Source organism: Camarhynchus parvulus, chromosome 4A (genome assembly GCF_901933205.1).
Source record: "Camarhynchus parvulus chromosome 4A, STF_HiC, whole genome shotgun sequence".
In the NCBI taxonomy this organism is placed as follows: domain Eukaryota; kingdom Metazoa; phylum Chordata; class Aves; order Passeriformes; family Thraupidae; genus Camarhynchus; species Camarhynchus parvulus.
The window spans coordinates 4,706,326-4,733,572 of record NC_044600.1 but is presented as its reverse complement, the minus strand read 5'-3'; the positions used below and the strand labels follow the sequence as shown (position 1 = coordinate 4,733,572).

At 46.2% G+C, this 27,247-nt stretch overlaps 1 protein-coding gene across 1 annotated transcript; it reads left to right on the top strand.

Moving 5' to 3' along the window:
- Positions 1-746: 746 nt before the first annotated feature.
- On the top strand, positions 747-25,488 carry LOC115914978 (sodium/hydrogen exchanger 2-like). Its single transcript, XM_030967885.1, has 12 exons — positions 747-987; positions 2,402-2,865; positions 3,599-3,849; positions 7,034-7,251; positions 10,801-10,997; positions 14,208-14,297; positions 16,432-16,502; positions 17,551-17,715; positions 18,135-18,249; positions 19,428-19,562; positions 24,388-24,454; positions 25,343-25,488. The coding sequence occupies exons 1-12, from the start codon at positions 747-749 to the stop codon at positions 25,486-25,488; spliced, it is 2,160 nt and encodes a 719-aa protein (XP_030823745.1).
- Positions 25,489-27,247: the final 1,759 nt, after the last annotated feature.

Genomic DNA, 27,247 nt, shown 5'->3' with positions numbered 1-27,247 from the left:
TGACCCAATACGTTTTTTCTCCACTGTTTTGTTAAACACTGTTGCAACTACCTTTATTTTTCCATTTTTCCAATGATTCTGAGCAACTCAGTTTTTGATGCTGTTTTCAAGAGAGTTGAAAATAACTTTTCCTGTTAATCTCTTTTATAGGGAAGCTTTAAGCAATTGTAGAGCCGTATTTGTCCCACACTGGTGCCCTCTGTTCCTGCAGCTCTGTATTTAGCCCAACAAACTGAGTGGCTTGCTTCTTTCACCAAATGAAAACTGAATTCTGGTAATGTTTGTGTTGTGTTCTTTGTGTGGACATTGCAGAAATCCAGGGAAGCCCCGTGTGTGATGTTTTGGGATGGGGTTTTTTTATGGGACCTGTTCTGTCAAGTCCATCTGTTCTAACAGCAGTGAAGGTTATTTTTTTTCCCTCCAAGAAAGGTTTCTGAGGGCCTGGGAGCCAAAACACATCAAAAGCTGGGACTAAAACGTGAGTTGTGCCATTGGTCTGAGGGCACAAGAGGCATTTCCTCAATGAAGCATCCACAGGAGGAGACCCTATTTGGGTAAATGGCACCAAGAAGCACCACTCTCCAGTGGGATCTCCCAGCTGGAAGCTGATGGAGCAGGGAGGGAAACCAGCCTGAGGTGGAACATTTGCTCCTCCCTTTGCATCCTCCCCCACGAGCTCTGGTGCCTCCAGCAGCGCTTCCAACCACTCACCCACCACAACAGGAGTAGCTGCAGCTTCCAGGGCCATGGAGAGCCAGGGATGCAGAGCTGCAGCTGTCCTGGCTGGCTCCTGGCTCTCCTGCATGCTCCAAGCCCCCCGGGTGGGAGCCCTGGAGGACGCGGGGCTGGAGAACATCAGCTGGGCTGCCGAGGACGCGCCGGGCAACGACTCCTCGGAGCACGCCTTCTTCTCTCTGGATTATCAGCACGTCCAGGTGCCCTTTGAAATCACCCTCTGGATCATGCTGGCGTCCTTGGCCAAAATAGGTGAGGCCTCCTGAGAGGATGAGGAGGGATGGGGAGTCTCTGTGGAGGTGGTGTGGCCTTTGCCCCATCTCCGCTCTGGTTTGGAGCCTGAGGTAACATCCCAAATCCTCGGGATTCACACGCTGTGTGCCAGAGACACTGCACAGGTGGAAAATAAGTTGCGTTTTAGGGAAATGTGGTTTTCCATCTGGAAATGGTGAATTTCCATCTAGAAATTCACACCTGGGAGTGCTGTTGCTGTTAGGGGGAAAAATACCGGGTTTCCAGGAGGAGGAATTTGATTTAACTGCAGGACGCACCAAGGTGTGTGTTCAGCTTGATTTCCTTGCCAGCCACGCTCTGTGTAGGTGGTCCACTGATATCTTCATCTTAAAATGAAGATCCCCTATTCTTCTAAAAGTGCCCTGTGTCTGGCCAAGGAATAATTCCATCCATGTCCAGGCTGTTACATAGACTAAAGTAAAATCTCTGTGCATTGATTGTCTGTGCAAGGTCATCTAAGAAAGATTTAAGTTATGCAAAGTATCTGATCTTTTTATATTTTCCTCTGAAAAACTGGGCACGGGAAGGTGAAAATTATATAAAAATATTTTTCTCCAGAAATTGTCTTAAATTCTGTTAAATTACTGCTAGAAAAGTTATCTTACAGCATTTTTTTCCCTTGTATTTCTTTTCCTCAGAATGGAGAAGTTTCTAAGATTGGGTTTGATTAGAATTTTTCAGATGGAGTCTTTTTGTCTGACTAATTTCATGCTACATAATGAGACCCTAATTCTAGTCATATCCATGAAGGCATAATAGCTAGAATAATCAGAGATTTTTAAAAATTGTTATTTTTGTTCTAATTAGGTCTTTTCAATGACTTTTTCTTTTAATAACTCACCTTGTACTTGTGGTGGTTTTTCTAATGTTGGGCATTGCACAAGACAGGCTTGATTGGACATTTTTTAGCTTTAAATGCTAATGATTAGATGCTATTAAAAGTGGACCTGTTTGTAATTAATGAGAAGTTTTTTTGTGTTTTTTTAATGTATGGAATCTGTATTGCGTTTAAAATTAGAAATTGCTATTTCTGTTAGTGCTGAAGATGTGCTGCTGACTAGATTACATAATTAATAATTCCAAATACTGTTTTATTTATGCAGATTATTACTTCTTGTTTATTACCTCAATAGATATATCTCTAACCTTATGCTATGATGAAATGAGGTCTGAACAGGCAGTAATTTGAGAAAGTTTGGTATTTTCAGTAACTTTCAGATTTTCTAACCAATTTCTGAGCAAACTTCACCCTCACTGTATGAATTTATTTGTGCTACTCTGAGGTGTAACCTGCTGACAGTGGGAGTGTGGGGACCTTGGGAGGGTTTGGGCTGGTGAGGTAACACCAGTTTTATCCTTCTCTGCCCTGCAGGATTCCATCTCTACAACAAGCTGCCCTCCGTCGTTCCCGAGAGCTGTTTGTTGATATTTGTGGGGCTCATCATGGGGGGAATCATCTATGGATTAAACGATAGGTCACCACCAGTGATGGACAGCGACATCTTTTTCCTCTACCTCCTGCCCCCCATCGTGCTAGACGCCGGCTACTTCATGCCCAGCCGCCCCTTTTTCGAGAACATCGGCACCATCCTGCTCTACGCGGTGGTGGGGACCATCTGGAACGTGTTTGGGATTGGGTTTTCCCTGTATGGGATCTGCCAGGTGAAATCCTTCCAGCTGCAGGACGTGTCCCTGCTGCACAACCTCCTGTTTGGCAGCCTCATCGCTGCCGTGGACCCCGTGGCCGTGCTGGCTGTCTTCGAGGAGATCCATGTCAACGAGAAGCTGCACATCCTGGTTTTTGGGGAATCGCTCCTCAATGATGCCGTGACTGTGGTAAGGACCAGCCTGAGCTGGGGTGTTTAACCTGCAGAGGATGGTGTTGAGTGAGGGGATGGAAGATCTGCAGAAAAGGAGGCTCAGGGAAGACTATTTCCCTCTACAACTCCTTGAGATGAGGTCATAGCCAGGTGGGGGTTGATCTTTTCTCCCAGGGAACAAGTGGCAGGGTGAAAGGAAATGGTCTCAAGTGTCACCAGGAGAGGCTTAGATTGGCTATTGGGGAAAATTTCTTCATGGAGAAGGCAGTCAAACATTGGCACAGGCTGCTCAGGGAAGTGGTGGAGTCACCACACCTGCAAGTGTTAAAAAATCATGTGGATATGGCACTTGGGGACATGGTTTAGTGGTGAACATGGCAGTGCTGGGTTATTGGTTGGACTTGGTGATTTTGGAGGGCTTTTTCAACCTCAGTGATTCTGTGATTTGTTGAGGGAAAAGTTGTCAACAACCCCTTCTAGCAGAGGACTCCTGGTGCAATTCTCTGGCACTGAGGTCCTGGGCAGCATTCAGGTGAACTTAGAAGTTTTCAGGTTTCTCTTTGACTCCGTGTCTGGGGACAGAAATGTCTGTGAGGGGCGCAGCAATCCCCTGGTGGGAGCCAGACCTCCTGGGCAGGAGGTAACACTGCACTGGCAGAAATCCCAGCAGTGTATTTGGTGAGTTTGGTGTCATGACCACGTCTGGTGAACATCCAGTTAACAGCTGTTTCCCTCTTTCCTGCCCCCAGGTACTCTACAAGCTCTTCCGCTCTTTCTGTGAGATGCCGACCATCAAAAGCGTGGATGTTTTTGCTGGAATTGGAAAATTCTTCGTGGTTGGGCTGGGAGGAGTTTTAGTGGGGCTGAGTTTTGGGTTCACTGCTGCCTTCACCACACGTTTCACCAAGGACATCCGCGTCATCGAGCCCCTCTTTGTGTTCCTGTACAGCTACCTGTCCTACCTCACTGCAGAGATGTTCCACCTCTCCGGGATCGTGGCGTAAGTGAGGCCCTGCAGCTCCTCTCTCCAGGGAAACTTCCTGCCTATATTCACTGAAAAATACCCAAAAACATTTTAAAATTTAGAAATCTGTGTATGACGAGGAGCAGGGCCCTCTCCCAGTGTTACTGTTTCCCAGATTGCACAATGATGGCTGATGGTGGATTTATGTAGGTAATTGAGGAATGTTTGTTTGAGCTCCATGGTTTTTGTTTGGAAAGGCTGGATGTTCTAACAGTGAGATGTCTGGTAGGTTTGGCAGAGCCAGAAGAAGTTTCTTAGCTTATTTTGTTATTTTCCACATGGCCCAGTCAAAACCATCATGGGAAGAGTTACAAGGAGATTTTAGTCAGCTCCTTGGAAAGGCTTGATCTTGGTTTGCAGCACTTCTGTTCTCACATCCCCTTCCCCATCTGCATGTCCTGCCTGGCAGCCCTTGGTGTGACTGAGCAGTGAGTGATGGGACAGGAACTGAAGCCTGAAATATTCTTGCTTTTTGGGAGCTGAGGATTCTAATGGAAACCTCTGCTTTGGAGAGTCTGACTTGGCTCCAGAAGCTCAGACTGGCCCCATGTCTGGCCTCAGGTGTCAACCAACACCTCTGTCTCCAGTAACATTGGGAATCTGCTGGCCAATTTCAGCCAAAGCTGTCAGAGATCATTCAGCTAATTTAATTTTCTTTTACCTGGGTAGATATTTTAATAAATGAACAATTTTGGGCCAGATCATTCAGATTTAAGAGACTAATTAAGCTTTGTGCTTACCTCGTTGGACATCTCACTGTCAGAGCAGATGCTGAGACAAAAATAGCCAGAAAGACCCCAATGTTCACCAAAATCTCACCTTGGAAAGCAGAGAGAGAGGAAAACCAGAGGGATCCATCCCTGTATTCTGTTGTGTGGTTCTCTTACCCAAACTGAGTCGGCTGGTGCTGAGGATCACAACCATTTAATATTCCCCCAAAGACACCAAAATGCACCGACCCTGCATCAGTGGCTGCAGTGTAAACAACTGTGCAGCTGATGAGAAAGAAGATAAAAAGAAAATAAAAAATGAAGTGGGCTCCCAGCTCAGCACAGAAGTATCTGGAAGATCTGTTTTAAAACTAATGATGTTGCTTTGGATATAAACCATTCTTGTGTCTTGCAGATTTTGTTTCCTCAGCTGTTTAATAGGAGCAATATTTGAGTGTTACTGAAAACAATTCCAGCTCTGGGAATAGGTAGGAAAAGCCTATTTATAGGAGTGCAAGACATAACAGTGAAATAAATATGCTGCATAATCATCATGGAGCAGAAAATATTCAATCCTAATGGTGTCTCCTTCTATCAATCACAATCTGCTGTACCCATTATGGAACCCATTTGCTGTTCTTTTGAATAATGCATTTTTTTCTAAAGCAAAACAATGGCAAAGGCAGCTGATTCCTGCACTGTGCCCTTCTAATTGCCAAATTATAAATGCCTGTCTTATAGATCTGGAGTTCAAACAATTCATTCTGTTGTGGCCAGGGAATACTGTATTATAAGAAGCAGCTTTTGGCAGTTTGTTTCTTTGAAAAATAATTTGATTGCCAAAAAAATCAATTCTACATACTCCAGAAAAATATTTAAAAAATCTGAATACAGCTCAGTCTGTGAAATTGTTCTGCAAATGAGTTTTAGTTGGATTTTTTCCTTTTTTATTCTCTTTTCCCCTGCCCCTTGCCTTGATGGCAATGTCCATCTTTAGCCAGGACATGACAAGTTTATTCTCTTTCTGTGACTGTGCTGTGATCCCATGTCCATTCTCCAATAAGCATTCCCCCAAACCACAGCTCTGGAAGTCACTTGCCCATAAGTACTTGGATTTCTTAGTTTTTAACTGTAACTATATTTTATTCCCCACTATTTATTGAGGCAGACACAGAAATGGAAGAATTTTTTTTTCAGTCTGTGGTTCAGTCCTTGTTGCTCTTTCTGGCAAAGCAGGCCAGACCTAAAAAGGATAAATCAAACCAGATTTGCATTAGAATATTTTTATGTACTGGTACATTTTCTTAGGAGATGAAAGATGTGAACTCAAACATTTGGTGAAAAAGGGACTTGAATCTTGGTCTCCTGCTGCTGGAAAACAGAGGATCCCAATCCTCAACAAAAGCATAGTCACTTTCCCAATTCTGACCTTTCCTATCATCTGCTTTTGCCACAAATCCTCTCCCTAAAACCCAGTTTTAAATCCAAACAGACCCAAATTTTATGTCTTCAAAATAATGCAAAATGTTTGTGAAATTCTGGGGTTAAACAGGGTATTTTCAGTGCAAAGCAGTAATTGCCTGGCAGTTCTCTGAGCATCTTTTAGTTGGTGGCTCTGGGTGAGCCACCACCTCTCTCAACACCTTTGTTTGGGTCACTTACCTGTCCTGGTCACACCCAGAGCCAGGGACAAGCCAAGGATCTGCTTCTCTGTTGGCTTTTCTGTGATCCAACATTGTGATATTCCCTGTGGAAATGGTTTTCAGTGCAATAAAAATATAGATGGCCTTACCAAGCGGCACTGGAAGTAGATCTTGGAAATTTAAAGCCCTTTTTCTATTCCTGCTGCAGTATTTAGAACAAGAATGTTTTGGTCCAGATTAAAATATAAAAGACGGAGTTTCAGCACTTTGAGTGCTCAATTGTTTTGACCTCCTAGGATTGCTGGCTTGAAAATGTATTGATTTTTGACCTCCTAGGCTTGCTGGCCTGAAAATACATTGATTTGAAAAGCTGATGAATTAGGCTAATGCCATGTTCCCTGGAACTTGAAGAACCAATTATCCATGAAAAATTGCCAGGCAATTGCAAGGTCAGAGTTTGGCAAAGTTAAAGAGCTGGAAACTGCATGTGGGGATGGGATGAGTTGGGTCTTAGTTGGAGATGTTGCTTTGTGCTCTGATAAAATGCAACAGGTGATGAATTGTTCACCTGTTAAAATCCAGATTTGGACAGTTTGGGCAACCTATGAAGTATTTTATTGTCCTAGTGGTCCTGATACTCTTGGCCTGATGCATGAAGTGAATCAGCCCTCAATGAAATGTCTGCAAACATCCAAGGCTTGATGAAACCCCACCTTTTATAATTGATGTGTTGATTTTCTGTGTTAAAGTAGACATTTCATATTTCAAACATATTTCTTTTCTGTTGTTTATTTTTCACTTCCTCAGCATCATTTCCTGTGCCATGGGCATGAAGCGTTACGTGGAGGCCAACATCTCCCTCAAGTCCCACACCACAGTCAAGTACTTCATGAAGATGTGGAGCAGTGTGAGTGACACCCTCATCTTCATCTTCCTCGGAGTTTCCACCATTGGAGAAAACCATGAGTGGAACTGGCCCTACATTTGCTTCACGGTCATTTTCTGTCTCGTTTGGAGGGCACTCGGTAGGGGAAATTGTAGGTCTTGGTTTTTCATGTGTGTTATTGTTTATGGGAGTGAGGAATGAGATTCCATTGGATGAGAGGGTGCTCTATCCCTCCATCCTCCTTTCCTGCTCACTCTGCAGTGTGATTATTCCTGATGGGAATGCTCAGACTGGACTGGGACATCCCAGCCAGTGCTTCCTGCTCCTCCATCTCACTCAGTTCCAAATCTTGCATTCTGCTGCTGGTCCCTGCTCTGTGCACCCGCTGGTGCTGGATAGAAGCTCTCATGAGATCTATTTTATCAATGTCCCTTTTTTGATCTTCCTTTACCCTCCTTCATTGCCATGATCTCCTTTTCCATTTCAGTGTTTTTTAGTCCCTTGGTATTCTCCCAGCAGGAGGGAATTGGTAGGTACACACCTTGGGGTGAGAGATCCATGAAAATCCTCTGCATTTAAGGGATTTAATTCGTAACAAGCTGGTGTACAGCAGCATCCTTCACTGGGAAGCTGGAGGAACATTCCAGTAGCTGTCCTGGGTAGATGAGATTTGAGACCTAAACTGTGAGGATGCTCCTGCTCCTACTCAAGAATTTCAGGTCAGGGTTGAGATTGGCAGAATTGGGGAATTGCTGAGGTTGGCAGGGGCCTGTGGAGATCATCTGCTCCAACCCCTGCTCGAGCAGGGTCAGGTAGGCAAGAATGTTCCAGATGGCTTTCAGTTATCTCCATGGATGGAGAGTCTACAGCATCCCTGGAAAACCCATCAGGGAATGTGGCCAACTCACAGCAATAAAGAGACCAAGGCTTGGTGATAATGAGGGGCAAGGCAGGAAAATACTCTCCTGATAACTGATCTCTGCAATTTCTTTGGCCACAATTACAATGCAAACCCAAGTCCTGGTTCCAGGATTCCCTGGGATCCCATTTTCATGCATTGAAAATGATCAGAAAAAATAGATGTGCTGTGTTTCCATTCTTCTCAGTTGCATCTTGGGCTGATTTTGTGCTGGGAGAGGCTGGCCCTCCATTCCTCTTACAGTGTTGGGCACCTAATGAGTGCAGAGTGCCTCAGTTATGGGTATTTTTATATCTTAACAATATTTGTGAAAATAACAGCACACATTTTTGGCAAAGAATTCGAATGCTTAAAAGAATTCAACAGGATTTACGTTTACAAACCAGTAAGTCAAGCAGTGAACTCGAATTTGACAGACACTTCAAGAAATTGTTTAAATAGGTTAGGCCATGATTAGCAAGGCAGAGCAGAATGGGGTTTATTAGCTGTTAGGACATGCCAAAGTTTGTTTTAATAACTGTGCACTGTACTTGGAAATGTGCTCATTAGTCAGTTTTTTGTACATTCATGTGTTTTATTTCCATTAAGTGGTTTCTCTTAAATTATTTGCTCAGATAAAAGGAGTTCTCAGTGAGTTTGGTTTTTTTTTTGTTTTTAGTTCAAAAATTCTTCATTTCAAGATACAAGAACATAGCAATGCTACAAAAGTACCCCAAAAATCCTCCCTAAGCACAGCCCTTCTGAGAGCAGCTTAAATTATGCGGCACATTATTAGGGAAGGGCTCAGGCTGCAGCCACCCTTTTCCAATTAAAATCTCCCTGGAATTAAATAAGAACACACAAACCAGGGCTGGAGATGGTCTGGGTGGTCCTGAGCAGGAGGTTCCTGTCCTGCAGCACCTTCCTGGGAAGCTGGGAGGGTGAGAACTGGGAAGGGGCTGCACCAAGCCAGACTGGGAAACTCCTGCCTTGGAGTGGTTGAGATTAGACTTTGGCCTGCTCTGAGCCATCCAGGAGCTCTGGATTAATTAATTAATATTAATTAATTAATAATTGGATAGTTGGAAAGATTTCTTTGTGGAGGGGGTTGCCAAACATTGCAATGGGCTGCCCAAGGCAGTGATGGAGGCAACGGCCCTGGAAGTGTTCAAAAAACCTGTGGGTGTGGCACTTGGGGACATGGGTTAGTGGTGGCCTTGGCAGTGCTGGAGGAATGGATGATCTTGAAGAACCTTTCCAATCTTAATTCCAGGATTCTGGAGGTGCTTGAGCCACTGATCCAGAAAAGGGAGGTGCCCCCACATTTCCCTGCAGGAATTGGGGATTTTTGGGTGGGCAGTGCTGGGATTGTTGCATAAACTGTACCCCAGTCCTTCATAGAACACTCTCAGTGCTTGAAATGTTTGAGAAATGATTCTGCTGAAACCTGGGGAATTCCTTTGGTATGAGGAAGATCATCTAAAAAGGAAAGTAGAGCCTTGCATGGCAGCACTGGGCTCTGCTGATATCCAAGCCCTGGGGAGATTTCTTCCTGATCTTTCCCAAGGTGTCTGCAGGAGAAAATACATTCTGCTCAGAATGATTAATTGTATGTCATCTCTTGGAGCAAATTGGCCTTGAATTAGTTTAGGGAATGCTAATAATAATTTATGAAGAAGGATTAAATTAAGACAAAGGCCAGGATATCAACTCAAGTAAATTTCGTTCCTTTAAATCATCGGCGCTGCCTGAGCTGTAGAGTAGGGGTGGGTGTGATCTGTGGGAGGCTTTGTTTTATTTATTTTTTAAGTTGCAAAGAACCTTGACACCCAAGTGCTTCCTGTCTGCTGGTCTGGGCACCAGTTCTGCAGAGCTCCAGAGATGGGGAAGGTGCCACAGGGTTCAGTTAACTGAGTTCCCTATTCCCAAACATCCCCAGCTTTTTGTTTTCTTCACACTCCTCCAATGTACAGTAAAAGTTCAGCTATTTTTAGCTGGAGGTGTGTGGGAAGATGTTTGATATGTACATAATAAATGCACTGTTTTTATTTCTTTTACAAACACCCTCTAGAAAAGCAACGGTGCTGTGGCTCCAGCTAATTCCTAACCAAAGTCAGTGACAGGAGGTGCCATCAGTTCTCAAAATGGCTGTTAATCTTTGGGAAATGGGATGTTTATCACATCCATTGGGATTAAAATCACGGCCTACTGATTTAAGGCCTGACTTTTTGTACCTTTCTGCATCTGTTTGTGCATTTGCAAATGGCTGTAAATCACAGCAATTGCTGTGTCACCTCACCTGGCCTTCAATTTGTGTAGTATAAATCTGAGGGAAAGAAATAACATTAACACAGGTGGAATATAGCTACTTATCCAAACTACTGCTTGGAAACTTTGGCAAATAGGAGGGCAATTTGTGGATAAGTTGTTGCTGTTGATTTGCCTCAAAAGCATTTGTAACCTCAGCAGTTCAGTCGTTTGTTATCACCAATTAGAATAAATTAATTAATACTTCAGGACTGCAGCCAGTCAATATTTGTAATCCCTCAAATTAGAAATATGTTGGGGATTAAGTTTTATCTGCGCAAAGCAAATTTCAACCTGTTGGATCAGACTGGAAGAAAAGTTCTCCAGTGGCATATTGGGAATATACCCCCTTGTGCCCTGGCTTGTTCCTTGTAGTTGGTATTTACCAATTCTGTGATGTTTTACTGGAAAATGTAAGGTCATGAGTTTTCTCTAATTGTTCCATTTGACTGATGTGCCTCAATCTACCTTCCTGCTTTCCAGGGGTTCTCGTGCTGACTTTCTTTGTGAACAGATTTCACGTGAACACCATCACCAGTAAGGACCAGTTCATCATTGCCTATGGGGGGCTCCGAGGGGCCATTTGCTTCTCTTTGGTTTTCCTGCTGCCTGACTTCCACAGGAAAAAGCTCTTCATTGCAGCAACAACTGTTGTCATCCTCTTCACCGTGTTCGTGCAGGTAAAACCAGTGTTGGGCTCAGATTCGGGATGAGGTGCCCTCCAGGGTCTGGTGGAGAAGGTTCCTCTCCCTCTCACTGGGGCTGTGAGTTCTGGTGCTCCAACACTGAGTTTTAAGGAATTGTGGTGCTCCGGGGCTCGGAGGAGCAGCAGCTCTCAGCATTGCTGTGACATCTAGTGGTAAAACCATTCCTGCAGCTTTCTGTGGGATCTTGGATGTGTCCCTGCTCTTCTCTGGCCAGCAGCAAGTCTCTAAGAGCTTCTCCAAAGTACAGCTCTTAGTTCATCTGGCAAACACAGCCACCTTTGAAGGAGGCTGTGGTGGAAAAGTTGGGGTTGTCTGGTGCTGGAGTGAGCAAGGCCAATGTCCACCTGCTGTTTATCCCAAAAAGTAAAGAGTCGTTCTCCACAGGACTGAAGTGAGTTGGGATGTGGATGTTTGGGAAAGATCTCATGTAGAAAAACTCCCTGAGAGCTCCTGGTCAAGGAGATGAGGTCCATGAGGAGCTGCTGCCCAGGAGCAGAGGAGTTTCTGGTGCTTTGGGAGATGGTGGCTCGTAGTGGCAGCTGCAGAGCGGCCCCGGGGCTGAGCATCACCCTCAGAGCAAACTCCTTCTGCTTTTCCTGACTGAACCCCTCAGGTGCGTATTGAGCACTGGGACAATGTGGAGGGTTGGGGTTGATTTTGCATCCCCACATCCACCCAAATCCTCATCCTGAGCGGGAGAGGTGGTGGAGGATGGATCAGAGCGTGTTGTGCCAATGGGATCAGAGCTGGGAGCTGCAGGGCACAGCCTCAGCCTGAAAGCAGAGAGCAGGGGCCAGGCTGGCGGGGGGATGTGCTTAGGTGGAGCTTGACAAGTTTTAAGATGCAAATGTGGGTGAGGAATTGAAAAGCCCGGGTCCCCAGGCACGTCCGCTCACGCAGCGCTGCTCCCGAGCCTCACACAAAGGTTGTTCTAAAGCAGCAGCTCCAGGCTTTGGGAAAAAGGCTTTTGTGTAACCTCAAAGCTCAGCTGGTGATGTCATCCCCGTGCCAAAGGGTGAGAGTTAAACAGGGTCCCTGTGTCACTGGGGAGACCCCCTGACCCTCAGCCATTCAGGAGCTCTGTGTCTGCAGAGGGGCTGTGCTGGCCTGCAGGGACCTGCACTGCCAGGGCCACCACCACAGCAGGGGGAGGGAAAAACAGGAAAATTACTTAAAACCTAAGGCAGAATGATAGTGCTGGAGCTCAGCACGGGAAAAGGTGGGTAAATGTAACAGAACCTTCAAAAACCTGGGTTTGCAAATCAAGTTTGTGGTGCTGCTGCCAGACACATCAATGGATGTATTACTGGGGAAGAAATAATTTTACCATCCCAGTGTCTTTTGTGGTCGCTCTGTGTGGAAAGGGCAAGAGAAATATTGGCTGTGGAACAACTTCAGTGCATAGTGGATATTTCTGTTCTTGTTTTATGCAAATGCTTTCTCTATATTCACAATTATCTCAATATAGACTTGCTGGCGAATGGCTGTGTTAAATAGGGCAGAAACCAAGGCAGAGGTGATTTGGGCCCTTCTAGGCTGGTTTGGGCCAGCAAAGCATCTTGTCAGAGCTGAAACCCTCCACATTTAGATTCCCTTGGAAATCCTGCCCCTGCTGGCTGGAAACCTTCCTGCCACAGAGGAATGACCACCCTGTGAACAGCTGGGCTTGGCCACCCGTGGCTCTATCAGAACACTCCACAAGCCAGGAAACTCCTCTCTTTTGGCCCTCCTAACCCAGTTGCATAAGGCTCTTCCCACAACAAGCCTGGTTAATCATTCTGAGGAGGTTGACTGAGCCACTGTCAGTTCCTCAGTGCTTCCAAGCAGGCTGGCTGTGTTCCACGCAGACCAGGAAGTTCTCCAGGGAGCTCTCTGGGCTTGTCTGGAATGTCACAAACCCCCCCTCATTGTTCTGCCTCTTGCTGTGGTTTTAAAATCAAATATTGCTGGAAGTTCACTCTCTCAACTTGCTGGCCCCTGACCTCTGCCATGAAATTCTGAGCAAATGTCATAATTGTGAAGGGGGGAAGTTGTTTGATGCCTGCACTGTCCCACTGGATTTCTGGAGGTAGAAAACGTTGTGTGAGCTGGGATGGAGCTGTCAGGCACTCCCTGGGATGAGTTATCCCTGGTGGATGGAGGAGCAGCACAGGGGACCTGCAGGTGTGCTGGGAAATGTTGTGTGGCCTGGAATGACACATGGGATTCCCATAACAGTCCCAAATGCTGCTTTAAAATGGAAACGACTGCAGCTGATTATCCAGGGAAGGCAAGAGGCCAAATTGCACAGTCTCTGCTTAATTTTTGTAATATCTGTTATTTTGGAATTTGTGAGTTCTGTGTTATTGACTCTGAATAGCGATGCATTTTTTATTGCTATTAGCTATTAAAATGACACATTAATTGTTTCTCCAATTAAAAATGTGTTCAGCTCTTCTCCGTGCCAGCATTTGTGACATTCAGAAGTCATAAACATCAACTACTCCATCATTTTTGCTGTAAACATGTCCTAGAAAAGTCATTTCATACGGAAGCCGGACTAAGAAACACACCACAGCAGCATTTTAGTTCTCTCACGAGGCTGAAAGGATATTAAAACTTTGCCTTGACCCTTCCCACCAGGTGGATGCTTTGATTAGGAAACTCAGCCACTGGCTGGCCATCAGAGATCTCAGGAGTAATGGTGTGTGACACACAGTGCTTAAGGAGTGAGCAGACAATTGCTGGTGGAGGTGCCGTGCTGAGAAATCTCAGGGATTATCCCCATTTCAGGCATTTGAACTTGGATTGTTTCAAGCCCCTTTCCATCTGGGAGGCCACGAGCAACAGCAAACCACAGGCTTGACCTTGGAATTATTGGTTGGCTTTCTGTGGTCTCAGAGAGGCCAGAGGAGGCGAGTGGAAGTTTCTTCCTTCCATCCTGAAGCCCCTCGGTGAGTTCCCATTGACAGGTTCCTACCAGGAGCAAACAAAGTGTTTGGGGTACACCTGGGAGAACAATTTCTAGTCCTGTTGAAGCTTTGCAGGTTTTGTCCTGCCAGGAAAGCAGGGCAGGTGAGGGAGGCTGCTCAAACGCCAGAACAGGATTGCTGTGGCTCAGTCCCATGCTGGTGGCTTTTGTTGCAGTGCAGGAAAATCGGGTGTGAGGAAAGGCTGATTTCTGTGTCTGTGGTTACTCTGCAGGGAATGACCATCCGCCCCCTCGTTGACCTGTTGGCTGTCAAGAGGAAAAGGGAGAGTGCTCCCACTGTGGGAGAGCAGATCCACATCAGGGTAAGTGGAGCAGCCATCAACACGTGGCCAGAGCTTTCTGGTATCTCCTGCAACGTGTGTGTCTCCAGGGACCCTGCAGATCTGCAGTTTTACTCAAATCCTCTGCAGGTCAACCCCTTTGCGTGTTAGAAGTCCTGTTCAGCTTCCTAACCATGTTTGGTTTTGTTTTTGCCTTGGAAGAGCAGCAAACAATCAGGCTGATGTAACATCAGGTAGTGCACAAACATGAGAGAAAAAGATGATTTCTTGCCCAAAACTTTAAGCTCTGACCTAACTCCAATTTCTCTGGTCTCTGGAACAAGAGAAAGAAAGAAAATGAGGCTTGGTTGCTTTTAGGATTAGGAATTTACTGTCTCATCACTACCACTGGTTTGGCTATTTTTGCAAAAAATGAGGAAAGGGAAGATAAGTTTGGTGCTATATTGGAGGGAACCTCTGAAGTGCACCATCCCTAGAATTATTCAAGGCCAAGTTGGGTGGGGATTGGAGCTATCTGGGATACTGAAAGGTGTCCCTGCCCATGGCAGGGGCTGGAATGAGATGAGATGTAAGTTCCCATCCAACCCAAACCATTCTGTAATTCTACATCCATAACTCAAAGGTGGGATTTCATTCCCCTTGTTCTCACCACCCCAATGTTGGTATTTGTAGTCATAGAGGACTTCAGGGAGAGGCTCAGCTCCATGAGGTCAGCTGCTCTCCCACTCAGCTGAGCCTTTGCATTTGCATCTGCATCCAATGGAAAATTAATATATTTCTGAATCTAATTGTTCAATCCCAGCCACGTTTCTGTGGATATGGCTCCTTCAGGAATATTATTGTCATTGTTTCTTTAGCAATAAAGCCATTGGGGCTGAGGACATTTGTAAAACCTGTTTGGCATCCTCACAATGGGGTTGGACTGCAGGGCTTTGTCTGAGGTTAACACAGACTTTTCCAGCCATGAACAGAGAAGACTTTGTTCTTTTGTCAGGATATGAATGGTAAATCATCTCAGAAATGTGTTTATTAGGAGGTGTGAGCTGAAAATGGCCATGCACCAATTAAGTTGAGAAAGTAAAAATGCAGATAGTTAGAAATCAGGGATGCAGAAGCCAGAAGCAGTTTTCTTCCTCAAATTTATTTTGCCATCTGGATAGCTGGGATATTCTTGCTCGTAGGAGTGATGATCAGAGTGTGTGAGTGTAATTCCAAAGAATCAGATTAGTTTGGCTTGGTCCTTAAAACTCATCTCATTCCACCCCTTGCCATGGGCAGGGACACCTTCCCTTTTCCCAGGTTGCTCCAAGCCCTGTCCAACCTGGCCTGGGACATTCCCAGGGATGGGAGACTTCAGTGCTTCCCTCCAGTGTCGTGTTTGTGGAGCTCACAGCTGCCAACAGCCATGTGAGGGCACTAAACCCACACCAGGCTGCAGGGCTGAGCCAGCTGCTCTGAAACTTTTCTGTCTCTGAAGCCCCGAAAAGGTAGTTTTAAAAAAATTCAGAGCTGTAGACAGTTCCAGGGTCATCAGTACCTGAGTGTGGAGGGCAGCAGAGCAGAGCCCTCTCCCAATTTAGAGATGCCGTTAGGAGGGAAGGCAGTTTGGGAAATTAGACATTTAACTTTGAGGTGGAAAACCCAACCAGGCTGGGATTTTTAATGTAATTTTAAACAATAATAATGTATTCATATAAAGTATGATATGATGAGTTTATTTAGTGGGAAGTATCTGGGGGAAGGCAGTATTTATTATTCAAGATTAACATTTATGTGTTACCTACACTTTATCCTGAAGATACTGATTCCCTGAGACAAATTGTCCTCAAAACCCCAAAAATGAGCCTTTCCTGCTGGCCAAGGCCCAGGACATGGGAGCCATCAGCCCTCCTGTACCCATCACAGAGAGCAGATTCATGGCTCTCTGCACTTATCCTCTGCTTGCCCACACCTGAAAGCAAACCACTCATACTCCAGCACCGATGGATGAGGGATGGACAATGATCCCAGTGCCTTCTCTCCTTGTTTCCCAGCTCCATATCCCGAGCTGGAAGCATCCCATGCCCTGTTGTGTGTGTGGCTTTTGCTGTTTGCTGGCCGGGTTCATCACGTATGCAGCCGGCGTAGAGCGAAATCCTCTCTCTCTCCTCTTTAGTTCTTGGATCATTTGCTGGCTGGCATTGAAGATATATCTGGACACTGGGGACAGTATTACTGGAAAGACAAGTAAGGATTTGCCAAAATACAACTGTGTACATGTGTAGGAGAAAAAGGAGGTTGGTTTTTATTCCCAAAGTTTCCGCTGTGGGCAGCTGGGCCTTGCTTATCCTTGTGGCACGAGGGAGGGGACAGAGGGGCAGCTTTTCCTTGTCCTAGGGGACACCAGGTTTTCAGGGCACTTCCCTGCTTGCAGACACCTCTTTTGCATCACCCTGAAAAGATCCTTTCTCCTCTTCTGTTGTGTTTGTCCCTTCTTGCTCAAAGAAATCTGCTGGAAGCGCCATGGCGCACTGTGCCAGGCTGTGCACAGTTAACGTTAAAGAGCTGAATTTGCAGCACTGCTTGTTGTGGACTGAAATTACAGAAGGTCTCTACAGATTTCTGTAGCAAAGTGTTCAATTTTCATTAAATTCTGGGAGTTTGTTCATTTTAAAATTTAAAAAAATGCATCAGAATTTATGAAAAAAACCCCAAAAAACCAAATACCATAAAATATACTAAAAAGACTATCTACCAGGTTTAATTCCTTGGTGCTCCAGACACAGATACAGCTGGTAGAGATTTTTTAGGAATGCCCATGCTTGGAAGTGCCACTAGAGGGTATGGGAGACACTGCTGCTGAGGAGCATCCTGGCTCCTTGTGAGCAGATCTTAGAGAGATTGATGATCTCAGAGGTCTTTTCCAACCTAAATTATTCAACAGTTTGAGCAGAAAAGAAGAAAAAATGGCTCAAGAGGGAATCTGCAAGTGTTGACATCTATGGCTACTGCAAATGTAGCACTTCTAGAAGGGTTCATGATATCTCTGGCAATTTTGGGGAGTTTTTATTGTAATTAGTGAAGTTTTAATATTTTGACTCATGTACTGTAATGCAGAAATAATTAGCGAGTGACCTCTTGGACCATTGATTTCCGAGGAGTTGTTAATGGGATATAATGGAATTTAATGGAATATGGGGCACTCGTGGGCTGTGACCCTGCTGCCTTGCTCAGGTCTGTTGGTGCTGGGGAGTCAGGGGAGAGGCTAAACCCATCTCATTTTGTTCCCCAACAGGCTGGAATATTTCAACAGCAAATACCTGCAGAAGATCCTGCTCAGGGAGTACGACCAGCCCAAGTCCAGCATCGTGCTGCTCTACGAGAAGCTGGAGCGCAAGCACGCCATGGAGCTGGCCCAGGCTGGGCAGCTGGCCCACGGCCTGGCCCACCCCTCCTTCCTGTGAGCAAACACCGCCTCAAACTCAGCAGCTGGGGGCTAAAAATGATGGGATGGGTGAGCATCACGGCACGGATGGTGGCACATGGAGGGCCACCTGTATCCCCATGAGTTATAGGGAAATGGTGCTCTGAGGAAGAGGCTCCTGCCCAGTTTTGGATGGGTTTGCACTGTTCAGTGTTCTGAATGGCCACTTCAGACCTCACAGATGGTTCTGCTCTGCCACAGCTCCCCGTGGCTCTTTTATCCACCAGGGAGCATATGGACAGCCCAGCTCTGATGCAAATGCCAAATTCCTGCTTTGCCATGGGCTCCATCTGCAGGGATGAGCTGTTGGCCACGTTGGCTGTGGTGGGATCCCAAAGGGCCACTGAGATTTGGGGATACACTTCCAAAATAAGATGTTCTGCTTTCCTTTGCAGCAGCAGCAACAGGACTGTCATAACAGACCAAAAACTGGAGGACACTCCAAATCCTGATGTCCTGGACAACATGCAGGAAATATTGGCCAGGAACCTGTACCGGATCAGGAGGACGGTACAACTTCTCCCTCCATCCATATTTTAAGTGTCCAATGACACAAATTTCCTCGGTTATCCGAACAGCCTGAGCAGATGTTATGAATATTTCCATAATTACCCAGGATGTCTCTTTGTGAGGAGAGAATAGTTGGCTGTGTGGAGCCAGATCCAGTTTCCAAGTCAGTGGCACATTTCTGTTTGCTGCCTGACAGCTTTTGAAAGGTTCACCCAGTCAGCCTATAATTTCATGGAATATTTTCGGCATCGGTACCCGGCAGGGAAAAGGAGAAAGGAGGAGCACGTGGAACTTCAGGCACTGGGTTAGCACATCCAGCAGCAGCTCTAGGGCACAACAGGGATGGGGTGATCCTCATGGTACGTTTTTCCCCATGGATGAATGGGAATTAATCTGCAGAGCTTTCAAATCCACCCAGCAGTTTTGCCATGGAACTGGTACCAGTGGCTAAGGGGCAAAAACCCCACTTGCTGTTTACAGAGTCTGGGGTTTCACACAGCACCTGGAATTGCTGTTCCTAGGGACACTTAGCCTTAAAGTCCACCTAAGCCTTTGTTTTATGGATTACACACAAAATACAGAGTCCTCAGGGGTGGGGTTGGTGTGGGCAGCTCAGCACAGAGGGATCAGCCTCCCTCTCCTGTCCCTTTGCTGAGCTGAGGGAAACAGTGGGATAAGGCTGGGAAGAAACCTATGGACATGGTGGAGGGATGAAGATGAAGGCACAGCTTCAGTTTGAGCTTAGTCCTGCATTAATCCAGCCTAACCCCTTGTAGAGACAGCATTATCCCAGCTCCCACTGGTTTTAGTGGGAGATTTCAGCTTGGCCGGGTGGTGGCTTTTGAAGGAGGATTTATGATTCCCAATGATGTATATGGAAGGTGGGGTTAATACAAACATTGGAAGCTGAAGCTGTGAAGGCACCTTGAGCAGAGTCACTGTGGATACCTGGATACCAGGTGTAACTCAGTCTTGTCATTCAGGGATTTCTTGGGTGATTTAAAAAAAAAAAAAAAAAAAAGCAGAGTTTGGAGCCCCATCTCCCTTGTGTTTCTCTTTCCATCCCCACCTCTCCCAAACCAGTGTATGCATGGCGGGGTGGGATGGCTGCCGGGGGAGGCGGCTCCTGCAGGAGGGCAGCGATGTCCCGTGTCCAGCAGCTCCTGTGTCCCCTGCAGGGCCCGGCGTACAACAGGCACACCCTGCCCGGGGACAGCGAGCCCACGGAGCGCGCCAAGGAGATCCTGATCCTGCGGCACAAGAGCCTGCTGGTGGAGCTGGGCGGGAGCGACACCTGCAGCTCCAGGAAGGAGGTGAGAGGGAGCACAGGCTGCTTTCCCCACAGCCTGCTCAGTGCTGAGGCTGTTTCCTTCGAAAGACAAATCTTGTTATTTTAACTTTAAAAAAGGTCTAAATCCCAAGTCGCATTCCAGTGAGTAGGAAAAATACCAAGGGAAAAACTCGCCCCAGCCCAGCTCCTGGCAAAGCAAGGAGCCATCCCAAGCACAGCCCTGTTCAGGGCTTTGTGACTTCCATCCATGCTGGGAAAGCTCTTCACTGAGCAAATGTCACTGGCTGGGCTTCACTTTGTCGATCCTGAGGACTGGTTTTCCCGTGTTTTCTTTTCTGGGAGATTTCATCAAAGACAGGAATTTGTCTCTCCCATTGTCAGTGGTCCAGAGTGTAAATATTTGAAACTGCTCAGTGTTATCCCCCAACTCTTTTGAAAGGACAGAAGCATTTTTGTGATCTTTCTTATGCATTCTGAGGGTGAGTTGTTTTTAAACACATCTACAGATCTGGGCAGGCTTGAAAGAAGTAAAATAGAAGGAAGTTTTGCTTACTAGATTCCTGTGAGAAATGAATTTTTTTCCAATTTACTGCTTGCATAGCTCTGTGTTGGTTCATGTTCTGAATCGGAGGAGAAACAGGGTCAACACAATGTCTGTGCCTGGTGAAGACTTTTCCTCTTTGGAGATTGGTGAGAGAAGCTGGGCCAGCATTTAGCTATGGAAAAGAAAGGTTTCCAGGAATGATGCATGAGGAGCAGGCTTGGTTTTTTCAGTTCCTCCCATCCTCTGTAACTCTCTTGAGGAAAAGCATTTAACCCTTATCATCTTTTGTTCACAAATGCCCAGGTCAGCAGCAGTGCAGAACAACAGAACATCCAGAATTGGAAGGGATCCATGAGAATCATGGAGCCAACTCCTGGCCCTGCACAGGACAGCCCCAAGAAATCCTACCCTGTGCCTGAAAGTGTTGTCCAAACACTCTCTGAGCTCTGGCAGGGTTGGTGCTTGCAGTAATTGCTGAGCCATCCCTAAATTTCACTCACTTCTCCGAATTTTAGGTTTTGATGGCTTGAGCTGGAGCACTGTCCAAGTATGAGCTGTGATCTCTAATCTGAGCAGCCAAGCTCCATCACTGATGAGAACAAAATGACCTTTTAAAAAGAAACAAATTACCCTTCCCTATTTAGATAGTAATTTTCCATGACAGCACAAGAACTCAGGGGTGCTGTGGACTTTTTTCCACTCCAGCTTCCTTGTGGAAGTGCCAATCATGGAGGAACCCACTGAGAGCGGCAGCACCGCACCAAACGCTGCTGGTGCTCAGCCCTTCCTCCCCAGAAAGGTGTTCTGGCTCTTGCAAACAACTTAAAAGATTTAATTTGATCATTTACATGCTGATTGGTACTTACAATTCAGAATAGATAGGCAAGAACATGGCATGTTCCTGTAGAACATTTGGTATAATTAAACTTCAAAAGAGCAACATCAAACTCTGTCTGATTTTGAGCACGAGACGTTCCCTCCTTTAAGGATTGTTAACCCTTGTGCTCCTGCTTTCCCCTTCTCTGCTGCATTTGGTGGGAAATCCAGGAGCTTTGGGAAAGCTGTTTCTCCTGTTCCTTTGAGTGGCTGCAGCCAGGCTTTGGGGGAACAGAATAGTTTTTGGGGAATTGCAAAAGCAGTAGGATTCACTCTGTGTCTGTGCTGACTCGTGGATGATGGAAAATGCCCTCTGAGGGTGGGAAATGCCCTGTGGATTATGGAAAATGCCAATTTGATGTTGAATACTGACTGTTGTGTCACTGGAGCCACTTGTTGATGCTGCTCAGACCCTTTGCTGCAGACACCTTGGCTTTGTGCCAGGCCAAGGGAAGCAGATGCAAATCCCACAATAGTTTTCGTCAGGAGAAGCCTTAAAGATCATCCAGTTCCAACTCCCTTCCATGGGCAGAGACACCTTCCACTAGATCAGAATGTCCTGTCCAACCTGGGAGATGATAGTAAATTCTGGGAGCTGATCCCAGTGACACCTGTAAGGGTGGTTCTAACCCAAGAACCATCCCTCAGTGCCCAAAAGGACAAGCCAGGCCTGTTTTGTGTCACCAGCAGCTTTCCTCCTAATTTTTATGAACAGGTGCCTCATTTACTGTTAAAAGAAATAAAATGATGCCCCAAACTGATGGGATAATGCTCTGATAGAGCCCTGAAATATTAATACCATATTAATTTTATATATATGATATTATATAATATTAAGGAGGGTGGGTGAATGCTGTTACTTCGTGCTGTAGGAGGACAGATTGCAGAATTTGTCACCAGAAAGAAGGAACACTGTGCTAAAAAGTAGATTTTAGCCTATTATAAGCAGTTCAATACTTACCAGCTTTTGGGAAAAAAAGCAGCTACTCATATTTCTTCCATGTCAAATTGAAAAGAAAATGGTATTTTCCTGATTTAAAAAAGCTATTAATGAAAAATGTCTATAGTGTTAGAGATTTTTGATTGTCAGATATTCCATCTTTTGTAGTTCCCCAGGGAAGGGTTTGGCCTTCCAGGTTTTGAGTCAGCAGGAAAAACTTGGATGCTGTTGCTCCCCAGGTTTTTCTATTCTACATCTCGCCACGAGATGGAAGCATTACAACTGTGTTTGCAACCCCAGCTGGAAATCCAGGGACACGAAATAAACTTCCAGCAAAGGGCCACTGGAACCCCTGTGGTGCTGGTGAAACTCCTGCAATTCCACTGCCACTCTTGGAAAAAAGCTTTGGTGGTACCTTGAGCGTTAGGAGCTGAGGGAATAATTGAAAAACCCCTTTGCTTCAGTAGAAACCCTGTTTTTCTGTTTGTTGTCTGTTTTTCTTTTTTAGTGAAGCTGCTGAGGGCTTTGCTGTTAAATATGAAGCTCTTGTAGCTCAGTTAAATATTTATCACATTTTATTAGGGGCTGGTTGGTCTTTTCCCCCCTAACAAAATCAGGGATGTGTGGGAGAACATCCCTGCTTGGGTTGGTGGATTGAGCGGGCTGGGGAGGAGCCCAGTTCACCTTGGCTGCTGGACAATCCCTCTCCTTCCAGAGCAGAAGGCAGTGCCCTCCCTGCCCGGGATGGACACAGCTCTGTGCCCAGCATCAGCTCCAGCCAGGAGGGGTTGGGATGGACACGGATGATCTCTGAAGTCCCTTCCACCCCAGACTGTTCTATGGCTCTGAGTCACCTCTCCTGGGTGGCTTTGGGTGCCTTAGGGGTCTCCTGCATTTCAGGGGCTTTTATAGCAGGGAGAGGGGGCTCTGGAGCCTCCTCCAAGGAGAGTTTGGAGAGCAAACAGAGAGAAGCAGCAAGAACAGAACAATCTTCCTTCCTCCAGAGCAGGTTAAATGGTTTACACCAGGCAGAAGGACCTTGGCAGGAAGAACGCGGTGACTTCAGCTCTGAACCACAGCCCGGAGGATTAACTCCAAGACTATCTATTTCCAGCAGAAAGTTCGCCTTCCTCTGCCTAAGGACAAAATTCCTGCCGAAGGCTGCTGCTTCCTGGAGCTGTGCATCATTGCTGGCTTCCAGCACCGGCTGCTTTTGGGGCTGGCCTTATTTTAGGCTGGGATCCAGCCCAGCCTGAGCTGGCAGGGCAGATTCTGAGACCCAGGACAGCTTTTATTTACCACGGAGCACCCAGAAAATCCTTGCACCTGTAGCCAGGCAACTTGGTCCTCTTTTCTCCTGCCAAAACAGGAGTGCACTCCCCCAGAAGGAGCTTATTTGGAGCTGCCTGTGAGCCATGTGCGTAAATGACAGAGTGCCTTTGGTAATTATGTCAGAGCCCTTTCATGGAGCATGCTCTGAGAATCGCTCAATGCCCCTGGGAATGGCTTTCCAAGGAGCTGCCGGAGCCGGGAAGGCATTATTATTAAAATGGTCAATAAAAGGGAGAACAAGGGATGGAGGGCAGCGGTCCTCGTTAGGGGAGGGAGGAGAACGAACCGAAACAAAACAGAAAACCGGGCTGGGAGGTGTCCAGAGTTATTTTGGCAGTCTGGGTTTCTGGACCGAGGTGCCAAATCACAGCTGCGTGAGAGACTTATTCCCAGTTTGCAGAGGCGCCGAACAATCCAGGCGGCATTGTGCTACCTGATTTTTATTTTTTTCATTCCCATTTTTTTGTCCTGGAGGGTGGAGATTAGCACTGGAGTGAAAGGACAGGGAGCTCGTTAGTGCCAGCTCGTTACCTGCCTCCTTGGCCTGCAGCCAGCGTGGGGAACAGCCAAGGTGAGAAACATCCATATCCTGGGGACAGCTTTGCCTTCTGCACTCCCTGCCCCATTCTCCAGGGCTGCTCCTTCCCATCCTCAGCTGAGCCGTTCCTGGGGGGCTCAGACCTCTCCCAGAACTCAAAACATAATTGCTTTAACTGTTTAAGCCTCTGACACTGGCTCAGTTTCATTTCTAAATTCTTGACAGTCCATAAGGAGCTTGCAGTGTTGTTCAGAGAATCTGTGAATGCCCCATCCCTGGAAGGGTTTTAGGCCAGTTTGGATGGAGCAGCTTGGTCCTGTGAGAGGTGTCCCCACCCACAGCAGAGGGGTTGGAATGGGATGAAGGTCCCTTCTAATCCAGGCCATTCCATGATTCTGTGTTGTAGCAAATCACCATCTGCAAATACTTCCTGCCAACTCTTCAGCCTATTTTTAGCAATCCTTCTTTTTTTGTTGTTGTTGTTGTTTATTTTTACATGGCAAAAGTGAGATGAAAGGGAGTGGAACCCTCAGGGATTGCAGATGATTGGTTTATGAGGCAGGGGTGTTTGAACAGGTTTCCCAGGGCACTGAAGTCCTTCTCTCCCTCAGTCGCAGAAGGAGGACTCGTGCTCGGCGCAGGGCGAGCCCAGCCCGCAGCCCAAGCTCTGCCGCTCCCTCACCGGTAAGTTGGGGAGCTGGGGCTCATTCCCTGCCCTCCCTCATCCCTGTGGAATGGCCCAGCAGGTGACAGGGAGGTTGTGGGACAGAGTGGGGCTCCTTAAATGAGCCTCATGGGTGAGCAAGAAGAGCTGAAAGAGCCCTGGTGCCACCTCTCGGCCCACCTGGGGTTGGTGTGAATGGTTTGGGCTCTTTCCAAGCCATCTAATCCAACCCCTCTGCCACAAACAGGGACATCTCCAACCAGGTCAGGTTGCCTTATCCAACTTGGGATGTAGCTGTTTTAATCCACAGTTTACCAGGAATACTTCACTAATGTTCCTCCTGAAGAAAATTGTGACTGTAAGGAGAGAAAAGTGATAAAACCCATTATTTCTGGGTAAATTTTTTTTCCACCCCAAAGAAAAGATGAGCACTATGGCCACTGAAATACAGTGATGTCAGAACAGAAGGAGATTGTAACCCTTCTGTCATGGTTGCATGTTCATCCCTGTCAAACAATCCCATAATGTGACAACAGGACATTCCAGGTGCTCCAGCAGGACACCTGCATTTTCCAGAGGTTTAGGAAGTCACCAACGTGAATTTTTCCTCTACAAAGATGCAGATGTGGACTGACAAAAGAATGATGATATTGATCCAAATACTTTATGTATTTTGAAGTGTAAACCTGAGTTTAAATCACCTTTTTTTTGGCTTTTCCTTCCATGGAAACACTGATCTTTGTCTCCTGTTTTATAATTGGGAAGTGGAGTGGAACAGCTCATCCCCAAAGGGCACGTGGCCACCTCGGTGTTCCTTCATTCCTGCTGAACCACAAAGAAGGGTGTTTCTCAGGGTGTTTCTTGTGATGTTTCTCGTGGTGTTTCTCGTGCTGTTTCTCTTCCCACAGTGGGGAACACGGAGAAGGTCCGGGAGGTGAAGGAGAGCCGGTCCAAGTCCGTGTGTGCCATCCCACCGCCCCAGCCCGGCGGCACGGGGGTGAAGGAGCTGACTCTGGAGATGTACCAACACAGGGGATGCTCTGGTTCCCCATGAGGGCTCTGACTCCTTCAGGGAGGGCTGCTGGATGTGTAGATAATGTAAATAAGATGCACATTGGAAAGGACAGTGTAGACAGGGCAGAATATCCGGAGTGGTTTGCATGGAAAGTCACTCTTATTGCCCAGTGTTGGGTTCTCTGTGGGAGCTGAGGGAAAAGATGCCCAGCAATGCCAGGAAATAGCTGAGGGGACATTTCTAAGGAATTTCTAGGAAAAGTTAGCCCGTTCAGTCTGGGAAAATTGCTGAAACTGCCTACAACTGCAAGGAAGGATGTTTTAATAAGGTGAGATATGGGATCTTCTCATTAATTTTCAGGGATAGGCTAAACAGCAGGGAGCATTTGGATTATAGGTTGGGAAAAACTTGATAATCTCAAAGAAGGTTTTATTAGGGAATGGAAGAAAGAGCAGAAACAGCAACAGATTTCTTCTCCTCAGGAACTGATGGATCCTGAGTATAAACATTAATCTCAGGGAGCCCAAAGTTAAATGACATAGTTAAGTAAGGGGCTGTGTCTTACCTGAGGGATTGTCCCACACCCAGCCACAATTCTGCTAATGAAAAATTATTGCACCTGAGTTAAAAGGGAGAAATATGTTCTTACTGGTTTTTGAAAATTTATGTAAGGAATGATTCACCTCAAAGTTAAAATGAGGAGGCTCCAAACCCAGTGGTGATAGCAGGAGATGAAGGCAACAGCCCTTAAATAGATGGGAAAGATTTCTGACGTGGTTGGTTGGTTTCATTAATCCTGTAAAGATATTTTGGGACGATCTGTGCTGCCATAGCTGGGAGCTGTGGGTTTAGAGGGGTGCCAGGAGGGTGGCCCAAACCCTGGTGGCTTCTCCCAGGAAAGGTGTGAGCCCTTTGCACAGCAGATGCAGGAAAACTCTGGGGATAGGACCTGAGGAAGACAGGTAGCCCCAGCTTTGGGTAATTTTCTTTGAAACTCCAGGTAAGTTCAAGCCTTTGAATTCTTGTCCTTACTGAACCTGACAGGGCAAGTTTTAGTTTTGTGTTGACATTTTTCTTTCTCTTCTCCTTCCTCTGATCCAAGAGTGTTTAATCTGAACGAGTGGCTCTTTTTGAAACACCATTAAAAGAAACTGTAGGAATTCACAGACTTCCCGCCGTGATAGTTTTGGGCTCGCAGAACCAGACTCCTGTGTGCAGAAATACTCCCTTAGGAGACCCCTGCATGGTACATTGGGCCTTTCATTTTAAATTAAAGGCCCAAATTTGTGTGAATTTGCTTTGCAATGGTCCAAGGTCTCATTTTCTTCTGAAAAAAACCCTTTATGGTGTCCTGGCATAAGCTGAGGTGGTTCATGTTTACTTGAAGGTGAGTCCATCACTGGAAATTCACTTCATTGCAAAGGAAAATTTGAGCTTTTACCAATAAACGTGTGTTTTACATGTGTATATACATATATGTACATATGCATGGATTTTCATATAGGCTCATTGTCATCTTCCATTTATTACAATGTTGGTTTTTTTCCTAGCTTAATCCATGTGCAAGGAAGCCATGTGGGTTTGGCTGTACTTGGTTTAGAAAACAGGCCATCTTTGAGTATGTTGTAATATATGATACAATCTAAGACATTTATGAATATGTTGCAGTGTTCTACATTTCTGTTTCCATTAAACTCGCTGTGTTATGGGATCATCTCTGAGTTATTCTCTCCTCGCATCTTCAACTTGCTGCTGGTGACATCATCAGGAGCTGGGGACACTCAGGGGTGTCTCTGGG

Excerpts from the sequence above, each read along its gene's own strand:
- LOC115914978 (XM_030967885.1), top strand. The coding sequence starts at position 747 with ATGGAGAGCCAGGGATGCAGAGCTGCAGCTGTCCTGGCTGGCTCCTGG. Across the intron at positions 3,850-7,033 it reads CACCTCTCCGGGATCGTGGC|CATCATTTCCTGTGCCATGG; the intron begins GTAAGTGAGGCC and ends TCACTTCCTCAG. Across the intron at positions 7,252-10,800 it reads TCTCGTTTGGAGGGCACTCG|GGGTTCTCGTGCTGACTTTC; the intron begins GTAGGGGAAATT and ends CCTGCTTTCCAG.